Source organism: Cyprinus carpio, unplaced genomic scaffold, assembly GCF_018340385.1.
Source record: "Cyprinus carpio isolate SPL01 unplaced genomic scaffold, ASM1834038v1 S000006607, whole genome shotgun sequence".
Lineage (NCBI taxonomy): Eukaryota > Metazoa > Chordata > Actinopteri > Cypriniformes > Cyprinidae > Cyprinus > Cyprinus carpio.
The window spans coordinates 34,361-44,980 of NW_024879250.1; the positions used below are offsets into that span (position 1 = coordinate 34,361).

The window sequence follows — 10,620 nt, forward strand, 5'->3', positions numbered from 1 at the left end:
CAGATGGAGCAGGTTCACCTGCGCCCGTGTGACAGAAATGTAAAAGGGCTGGAAAAGCGGTGGACGTTTTTTATTCTGCCTTGTACCATTGTTCAGCCTGACCGGTTGGGTGGTTGGTCAGTGATGGGTCTGGGAAGGCATATCCATGGAGGAACAGAGAGACCTCTACAGGCTAGACAATGGCAACAACTTACTGCGCATTAGGGTATCGGGATGGAATCCTTGAACCCCGTTGTCAGACGCCGACGCTGGTCCATTGGGTCTTTTGTTCCTCCTGGTGGCACGACAATACCCGGCCTCATGTGGTGAGAGTATGCAGTCAGTTCCAGGAGGAGGAAGGAAGTTGATACCACTTGAATGTCCCCCACGATCGCCTTTGACCTAAATCCCATAATAACAACCTCGGTGACATTATGTTTCAGTTCATCTGACGTCGCCAGGTTGCAACCTCATCCAAAGAAAGCAGAAGCAGAAAATGTCATCGTATCAGAAGACAAAAGCAAGAATATGAAAGGATAAAGGAGGAACGTGCACAAAAAAGAGAGGTGAGGAAATCAAACCTAGCAAATGTATCAGTATGATGGAATTGTTGTACAGTTTTCTATTCCCTAATGAATCTCCTGTCATTAAGGAAGGGCCCATTATGTCACGTAAACACACAGTTTAATCATCTTTTACATTCTTTGGCAAATGATTGATGCATGTTTTATTATGTGTGTCTGTGTAGGAATTCTTGAAAGACAAAGCTCAGCGAGAGGAGGCTCTGAAGAAATACAAGGAGAAGAAAACAGCAACATATCAGTTGTTGAAAAGAAAAACCAAAAAGGGTCAGCCCAACCTTAACCTGCATATGGAGCTGTTGCTGCAAAAGATTGAAGCTCAGCGCAAATAATTCAGTATCATCCATAAAATCAGACTATAATCACACAATAAACTGCAGTTTGGGTGAGTTTTTTTTTGTTTGTTTGTTTTTTTGACCTCAAGGATGATGTATATAACTTTTTCTTTCCCAGTAATATTTCTTGTAAATAAAATGTTAAATTATACTCTTCTTAAGTTAATAAAAGAAGACAGTACAGAACTGATGCTATGACAGTAAGCTTATGGAAAAACATGAAGCTTTATAATATCTATTATCTGGTAAATCTATTTTTATCATTATATTTAGGTAAATAATGCTGTCAGCAGCCTAAAAGTACAGTAGTGCCTAAAAATACTTTCTTAAACATTTATAGCATAACTTTCTACTTTTCTCTACTACTCTTTTTGTGACATGATGTTGGAATGATATCTTTTGTTTATTAGGTGAAAAGCATTGATATCAAAATAGTAATAAAAGACAAAATGCCAAAATACAAATATTTAAATTTGTTGATACTGAATTTTGCAAAGCATTTAACTTTTCATACAAAGATATTTAAAATAACATAAAAACATAAGGCACTGATGCATTAATAGCGATATGAGAAGCTCCCAGCAGCTCCAGTAACTGTAATATGATTTCATGAACAGAGGCAGAGGGTGTGGCCATTTAGTCATATGGCCCCTCCTTCTTTATTTGACTCCTCGCCCACATCATCATAGTCTGTTTGTAAAAACAAGCAAATTCATGTTCATTTTTATAAATGCATCACAATTTAGTTTAAATAGGGTTTAAATGAGCGACACAAATATAAAAAAAAAAAAAAAAAAAAATATTAAAAAAAGCACACCACAAAAATATCACCAAACTCCACCTCATATCCCTCTATAAAAAACATCAAACAAAAAAAAAAAAAAAAAAGATACACATGTGAAATAAAACCTCACATTGTAATGTGTAACATAGTTTGTGTCATTCATCTCATTCTCCTCATGACTGCCTGAGACTATTAGATTAAACCTGATAAAGCCATGATGATTCATTAATGGTAGAAACACGTTCAATATATCATAAAAACATATATAAGAGTGATATTAAATTGTAGTTCTGTGTGACTCACTCGTTACACCTTGAAAGTTCTGTCCAATAATGATGACATCATCATAATGCTCTAGTGTGTCCACTACACATACATGAAGATATAAACAGAACAAATGTCACATCATCATATCAGTACTGAGCATCATTTTAAAAGGTATTATGTTAAACATACTAAAACACCTTTTTTAATATCAGAGTTCTGTTCGCTCATCGTGACATCATCATAGCTTTTATCATCATAGCTCTCATGACTGTCTATGTCTACAAGATGTCCAATGAAACACTGTCCACTCCAACCCTATTAAAACACACCTGTCCTGAACCAAAGTAATCAAGGTCTTCAGACTCAAATAAAAAAACACACATCCTAGTGAGGATACATCCTTCCTAGTCCAGTCCTCCTGAGGATTCAAGGCTAGAGTCCTCTCAGCATTAAATGCCAGAATGATACGGTCTACTTAGTGCACATGTCTACTTCATAAATAACTAAGTCACAGCAGAAAAACAATAATAAAAATATAAATAAAACAAAACTCAAAAATTAAAAATTTTTTTTATTAACTGAGTTTCTTTTAAAGCAGTACAGGTAATGACCGTCTGTGGTATCTAACCTTTTAAAACTAAACAAATACAAACATAATGCTATCACCTCAAAAACAAAAAAAAAAAAAAAAAAAAAAAATAAAAATAAAAAAAATAAAAAAAAATAAATATATATATATATATATATATATATATATATATATATATATATTATATATATATATATATATATATTTGTATTGCAAAACATAAGGAAATGGAACAAGCTCACTGTCGATTTTTATTTTCAGATAATTAATTTTTCATGAATTGGAATCTGTGCAAAGGATTGTAGGCAACTGAAGGACGCAAAGGATACACCTGAGTAGCACTCGCTAGACTTCCAGACAAGTGTGTTGGAGCTGGATGAAGCTAAACTCTTGGCCCTCCAGGAGCAGGACTGGACACCCCTGTTTTATATATTTTAAATATTTAATCCAATTACAGAATAAGAGAGTGACACCTGTCTCATGATCTGGTTTTAGTCCATCAGTGATGACATCATCATAGTATCCCGGTGTGATTTCCTTCATCTCTTCTGCATCAACCGAGGTATATCTTATATTACATTTTGCATTTAGCATACACTTTTATCCAAAGACGACTTACAGTGCATTCAGGCTAACATTTTTTTTAACCTAACATATGTTTTCCCTCGGAATTGAACCCACAACATTTTGCACTGCTAATGCTCTACCACTGAGCCACAGGAACACCATATATTTTAGGTATTTCATTTGGATATATTTTAGCTCTCTATCAAGGGCATATAGGAATATTTTTCAGAAACAAAATGTAATATTTTCTCTTGCAGGTCTTGAGACCTATCATTGTTGACATCATCATAACATGTAGTGTTTCTATTTCAAATAAGATTTTAGTGTTATGAACAGTTGAGTCATTGGTGACATATTTCATTTACTGGAAGAATTATATTTGTGTGATTTTGAGTGTGAATTACATTTTATCTATTTTTCATTGAGTTTGAACATCAAATGTTTTATTTTTAGGTATTCATTTGGATATATTTTAGCTCTCTAACCTGAGAGAATCTCATCAGCATTTTCATACCCAGAATGCAGTTCTTCAGAGATGAGACTCCCTGTTAAAGAAGAGCAGAACATCTTCAACAGACTGAATCCTCATTTTCTCTGGATCATAAAGCATTGTATTAGTGACAACACAACAAAAATGTCAATTACTTGCATTTTAAAAACATTAGAGACAGAATGTTTTTGTTGGGCCAATAAGCAAACACACACCCACACACAAACACACACACACACACACACACGTATCCTCACATGAACCCATTCCTCACTGCCTTCCAGAAATACACTCAGGAAGAGACCCAGTCTGAAAACACACACACGCACACACACTCTCTCTCTCACACACACACACACACACACATGCACCTGCAGCTCTGTGGTTTTCTGTCAGGAATTCTGTGGTTTGAAGCAGGAGGTTTAACAGGACTAATAATAGATGAACATCAACTGTCTGACAGACTCTTATTAATGGTATTAAATAAGATTGATGGCTCATGTCTCACCCCTCTGAGTGAAGTGATTATGTCTGTGCTGAATCTCCTCATAAACGGCCTCAGACATCATCCTGTGTCTCCTCTCAGAGAGAGCTGTGAGTGTAGACAGACAAACCTGCTGTCAGTTCACAACAGATGACTGATCACACACTGAATAAGACACAATATGACAGTCTCTGGATCTCTCCCTCTCTCTCCTCATCACTCTGTTCTGCTGAATCAGTATAAGCAGTGGCACTAAGAGCAGTAAGAGCACAACTCCCAGAACAATCACAAGCACTGGGGGAGACGCTGCTGGAGGAGTTTGTGGAGGAGCGACTGATGTTGAGCGCACTGGAGGAGAAACTGATGTTGTTGTGGCAGGAGCAGTGGACACTGACACATCTGAAAAGTCTGTCAAAACACATTAATAATCATGCAAATGACTAATTAAACAATCAACTATTATTAGCACTAAAATTTTCAAAAAAATCTTACTGTGACCTTCACAGTTGAGTCTAACAAGCTTCTTGTGTGAGCAGTCAGTGTAGTTATTCAGGGAGAGAGGACAGTCCCACAGGTGAATCTCATTCCCTCTGCACTCGACTTTGTTCATCCACACAACACCTTCACCAGCACCAAAGACTGAATTCCCATCAGCCCTCAGTGCTGCTCCACAACCCAGCTGCCTGCAGACCACCTGAGCATCGCTGATGTGCCACTGATCATCACAGACTGAGCCCCACACAGCGTTATGATACACCTCCAGCCTCCCAGAGCACCAGCCCTTCTCTCCAATCAGTCTGAGAGGAACATTATCTAAAACACACACACATCAGGACTGACCAGCTTCAGCACAACATTGACAACACAACACACACTAATAATGAAGCTAGATGCTTTTAAAACTTTAAAAATTATTTTCTGAGGGAAATAATTCCTATTTTAAAAATGCATATATTAATAATTTAACAGTAATTTGCTAGAAAAATATAGGCTTACATTAACAAACATTCAACAGATTTGTTGTGAATAAACTTACTTGCACACTGTCTCTGGTAAGGAGATGGTGAGGTAAAACATGTCAGACGACTGTGAGGCGACTCACGAGTTTCCTCCTCTGAGATTTTAACATGATAAAAAAAAGAAAAATGAACAGAATATTAGGATGACACATCTGACATCTTTCAGTGAAATCCAACTGTCAGTGTGAAAACTGCTAAAGATTTTACCCTCACAAATCATTTTACTCTTCCCATCAGCTCACTTTACTTCTCAGAAACATTTAAGTTTACTTACCCCATTAGACATAAAAATGTATGTACAGAAGGTGATTTTATAAATGCAGGTGAAACAAAAAATAATGCATGGACACCAAATGTACCTGCAATTATAGAATCGCCCAGAAGGATTATTACTGAGACCATATTAAATGATTTAAATATCATCCAACCTGAACAAGTGGTTTTGGCCACTTCATCTTCACCACAGTCATTCTGTCCCCAGGGTGAAGATGGACACTGCCATAAAGTGGAATCATGTGGTCGACATGTAACTTTATCCAGCCAGTTAGGAGCTGATTCCACTCTTGCTGTAGAATCAGACAAAACCCCAGATCTTCCACAGTTCAGCTCTTGACAGATCAGACTCGCTGTGTCTCCGTCCATCTGGTTCCAGCACACATTACCCCAGGATCCATTGTAGAAAACCTCCACATTCCCTTCACAGCCCTCAGTTAACCTGATCTCTTTAAACTCTAGATAGAAAAGGATGTGCATTAAAACAATTAAAATTCAGGTTGTGATAAGGCTAAAATATGTACCAAAACAATGATTTAATATGAGGCTGATGCATGCTGCAAGCACTGATTGCATCTAAAAACAGATAAGCAAAACATTAAAAATAGCTCCATAATTTGTTATTAAAATACAGAGAAATTCTGTATTAATACAGTAATATCACTGCAACCATATGATTGTTTTGTATTTTGTAGTGAACTATTTATTTCTTAGGAAGACAGTATATATTTAAAATTATAAAGTAATTTACTCTCAAATCAATATTTTGTGTTGAATTATTTGGTAAGAAGTCATGAACTGTAAAGTCAGACAGTCATTAACTCAAAACAAACCCCTTCAGACTCCTTTCGTTCCTGATCACCATGGAGTTTAATGATTACATGGTATATTTTCTGAAAAAAAAAAACAACAACTTTATCTTTGATAAACATTACCTCTAGTGTACTGTTTACCTGAGCACACGACTCCTACATCCTCCTTGTGTTGACAGTCATGTTTTCCCCAGCCTGGAGAAGAGCAGCTCCACAGGGACGTCTCATTCCCCTCACACTCCACCTCATCCAGCCATATGGGACCAGAACCAGGACCAAACCAGGCTGGTACCTGCTGGTTACTGAGGGCCACTCCACACTGCAGCTGTCTGCACACCACATGAGCATCTTTAATATCCCAGGAGTCATCACACACTGTCCCCCATGAGCCGCTGTGAAAAACCTCCAGCCTCCCTGCACAGTTTCCCCCAGAACCCACCAGCCTGATGGACCCCCGACCTGATATTCAAAGAAAGAATTCACATTATTGATCACAAACAACTGAAGAATCTACCCAGATGTTATTGTTCTCACCGATGCAGGTGATTGACAGCTGTTGTGTGGAGCTGCAGTTGAGAGTTTGTGGAGAGCTGCAGTTCCCCAGATGACCTTCACTCCCAGAGCACTGGAAGCCCGTCACACACTCATGACTGTGTTCAGGACTGGATGAAGAGGAGCCGGAGAAGTTCAGCACAGAGCCACAGCCCAGCTGTCTGCAGACCACAGAGGATTCAGTGAGACTCCAGGAGTCCAGCAGAACTCTCCTCCAGACCTGATGGATGAAAACTTCCACCTCCCCCTCACACTGTCTCTCTCCAGACAACCGCACCAGACCATCATGAAGAGCCAGAGAGGAATCTGAAGAGAGTATTTATTTATTATTCAGTATTTATCTAAAATATACTTAGAAGTAGTTTTAGTCTGGAACCCATGACTTCATCACGGCATGAATGGACTCACTAGAGCAGATGACTCCAACATCTCGACTATGAGAAGATTCAGCTCGACTCCATGAAGAGATGGAACATTCTGAGAGTTTTGTTTCATTCCCGTCACAATCAAACACATCAGCCCAGATTTCACCACTTCCCTCTCCAAACCAGTCTGATCCCACAACAGACACAGCAATCCCACAATTCAGCTGTCTACAGAGGACACTGGCAGCTCTCATATCCCAGCATGCATCACACACTGTGCCCCATTTACTGAAGTACTGATGTTCAACTCGACCAGAACAGATATCAGGACCGTTTACCAGCCTGAGATCAGTGTAACCTGCACAAAAAACAGAGAGTTTAGTTCAACAGTATGAAAAAAGCAAGAAAGGTGTTTTAAAAACTAGTTTGTAATTCTTTCAATAAGTAACTACTGCTTTATTACCAGAACATAACAGTCCAATGGCATTCTCATGGGTGCAATTCTGTTTGAGAGAAGATGATGTCGGACACAAAGATATATAGGATTCATTTCCTCTACACTGAATCTCTTGTGTCCACATCTGAGCGTCTCCTTTACCAAAAGCAGCTGCTCCCAGCACCTGTACAGGAGCCCCACAGTCCAGCTCTCTACACACAACCTCTGCATCCTGCTGGTCAAAGACAGCGTCACACACTGACATCCACGTCTGATCATGAGGCACTTCTACTCTGCCAGAACAGCGAGATCCTCCAACCAGCCGGACTCCTTAAATAAAAAAATTTACAAATTTGATAATATTTGATAATTCTTGTCCTAATAATAGTTTATACCATAAACCAGACACCTTTCATCAGTTGTCAGCAGTTTGTGTGTGTGTGTGTGTGTGTGTGTGTGTGTGTGTGCATTTGCACACACATAAGGCCAATTCCTTTGAAGCAGCTGCAACAACAACACAAGTGCTAAAAACTGCACATAAGAGTGAATATGTTAAATTTAATAAATATCAGAAAAAAAAAAAGTGAACAAAATGCACCCAGCATGTCATTAAAATGTATTTTGTCTGTGAAATGCTCAGTCTTTGAATAAGAAACTATATTTTTTATTCACAAAAGGAATTGTCTTGAACAAAAAAATACATGTTGTCCACAAAATGCTTTTTGTGTGTTGCATATCATCATTCAACACGTCACATAATACTTATAATACATAATACTTCACTCCACGGCACCTGACATAACACTGAATGTGGAGCAAAAATCTGTATCCATCCTGGAATTCTGTGGGAGAAAAGATTAGTAATTATGAAATAAGTCTAGATGATCTTACCAGAGCAGATGACTCCAGCATCTTCAGTATGATTAGCTTCTATTCCCCATCCAAATAATCTACAGTTTGTCAATGTAAACTCTGATCCAGTACACTGTAAACCAGAAACCCAGACACTTCCTGATCCTTCACCAAAGTAAGCACCCTTTGGTGCACTTAAAGCCTTTCCACAGCCAAGTTCTCTACACACCACTTCAGCATCAGGCAAATCCCAGCCAAGTTCATACACAGTTCCCCACTGACCTCTATAAAGAACCTCCACTCGACCAGCACAGTGACTGTTACCACCTACTAATCTCACTGTTTCTGAAGATAAAAGAACACAAGATAAAGTAAGTTTTTTTTCTTTTATTTCTTTTTTTTTTCACAATATTACTCAAGAATTTTGTCAATACTCATAGTTCATACGTCGTTTACCTACCAGCACATATAACGCTAACATCGTTCTCATGGGAACAAAATTGTGAAGGTGATGTTGGACAAAGAGCAAACTGATACTCATCTCCTCTACACTGAATCTCTTGTGTCCACATCTGAGTGTCTCCTTTACCAAAAGCAGCTGCTCCCAGCACCTGTACAGGAGCCCCACAGTCCAGCTCTCTACACACAACCTCTGCATCCTGCAAAACAAAGGCAGCAGCACACACCGTGTACCATGTGTTCCCATGAGGCACCTCTAACCTCCCAGAGCAGCGAGAACCTCCAACAAGCCTGATCCCTGAAATGTTAGACATGACAAACTGTTAAAAATCAAAAAATAACAAAAAAAAAAAAACCCAAAATAAAAAAATACTATAAAATTAACTATGAGATTATTTTCTTCAAGCTGTTTTTTACCAGCTTTTTGCCATAATTTTGCCACAAATTAAAGTTGTTTTGAAATCTACAACTTGTCTTAAATTATTTAGAGAGTACTGTTGTTGACAGCCCTAGAGTAACATGTGGGGTCCGTGCCGGTCCTGCTGAAAATGACACAGTGGGTTGACATAGGGGTGTAACAATAAATTTTGGCACAATATAAAATGAAAGTTTAGACAAAAGGTTAGCATCACATTTAGTAATTGCATTAAATATGGTAAACCCAAATTTCACATTATTTGAGCTTTCATATTTTTAGCTAAGCAGAATCATTTAATAAAATAAAATGCATAATTTAATAAAATGTAGTTGGGGACAGAGTGTAAGAATGTGCATAACATAATTCTGTATTTTTAGCTAAACAGAATCATTTAATATTTCTATTCTCGTGTCATCACCAGTCCCGTGCATGAGGGAGAAGAACCAAGTTCAAGCCTATTCAAATCCATTCCTGATGTAATACCAAATTTAACATTTTATTGAAAAGTAACACTAATGGAACATAAGTTTGAATTTTTTACATTCATTTATTTTGTTAATTAAAATTTTAAGATCTGTTCTTAACATATAATAAAAGTGTAACATTTAGAGTAAATATTATATATGAAATTACACAAGAGAGTTTCAGGTAATGTACTGTAATTAAACATTAAACTGACCACAATTCAAATCATAAACCATCATTTTTTTTTCATGCACTGTAGATCCTTTATATTTTTACACAGAGACTTACAACTTCTGCTTTCAACTCAGATCATACAGGGGTCCTATATGATTGATATAATATTGAGTGATTTCTAAATGGTTAAACTCACCCTGTATTACATCACTCCTTTGACTCTCCTAATGTTTTAAATTCTGATTTAGATATACTAAATAGTACATGCATGCTTTTATTATAGTCAATAATGTATTTATTTGTTAATGAAAGGTAGTGATACAATCAGCCTACCTGAGCAGATAACACCAACATCTTCACCATGTTTACAGTCATGGTCATCCATTTCTGTTTTTGAGCAATCAAATATTGATGACTCAGATCCACTACATATCACATCATCCATCCAGATTTTTCCTGATCCTGGTCCAAAGTGAGCAGCACGCATTGTGTTTAAAGTTTCACCACAGCCCAGCTCTCTACACACCACTGCAGTGTTTGCCAAAGCCCAATAATCATGACACACGGTTCCCCATTCTCCACTGTAATAAACCTCCACCCTACCAGCACAAGAATTATTACCATCCACCAGCCTCACATTTCCTGCAGACAAGATACAGAATGATGTATATAAAATGTATCTGAGAGAAGAAAAAACAACAGAGAAAAGTCATCAAAAG

At 37.7% G+C, this 10,620-nt stretch overlaps 1 protein-coding gene and 1 long non-coding RNA gene across 2 annotated transcripts; one reads left to right on the forward strand and one right to left on the reverse strand.

Annotated features, from left to right (window-relative positions):
- The first annotated feature begins 451 nt into the window (after nt 1-451).
- Nucleotides 452-1,406, forward strand: LOC109093345. The gene is made up of 2 exons (XR_006159574.1): nt 452-545; nt 728-1,406. It is a non-coding gene; the product is annotated as an uncharacterized LOC109093345 (long non-coding RNA).
- Nucleotides 1,407-1,535: 129 nt separating this feature from the next.
- LOC122134669 (scavenger receptor cysteine-rich type 1 protein M130-like) lies at nt 1,536-9,731 on the reverse strand. Its single transcript, XM_042754875.1, has 11 exons — nt 9,681-9,731; nt 9,106-9,142; nt 8,425-8,730; nt 7,561-7,863; nt 7,141-7,455; nt 6,715-7,038; nt 6,322-6,639; nt 5,524-5,826; nt 3,588-3,647; nt 1,983-2,045; nt 1,536-1,585 (listed from the first exon to the last, which is right to left on the reverse strand). The coding sequence occupies exons 1-11, from the start codon at nt 9,729-9,731 to the stop codon at nt 1,536-1,538; spliced, it is 2,130 nt and encodes a 709-aa protein (XP_042610809.1).
- Between the last annotated feature and the right edge of the window lie 889 nt (nt 9,732-10,620).

Excerpts from the sequence above, each read along its gene's own strand:
- LOC122134669 (XM_042754875.1), bottom strand. The coding sequence starts at position 9,731 with ATGGATTTGAATAGGCTTGAACTTGGTTCTTCTCCCTCATGCACGGGA. Across the intron at positions 7,864-8,424 it reads TGCTGGAGTCATCTGCTCTG|GAGTCCGGCTGGTTGGAGGA; the intron begins GTAAGATCATCT and ends TTTTTATTTAAG. Across the intron at positions 7,456-7,560 it reads CATTGGACTGTTATGTTCTG|GTTACACTGATCTCAGGCTG; the intron begins GTAATAAAGCAG and ends TTTTTTGTGCAG.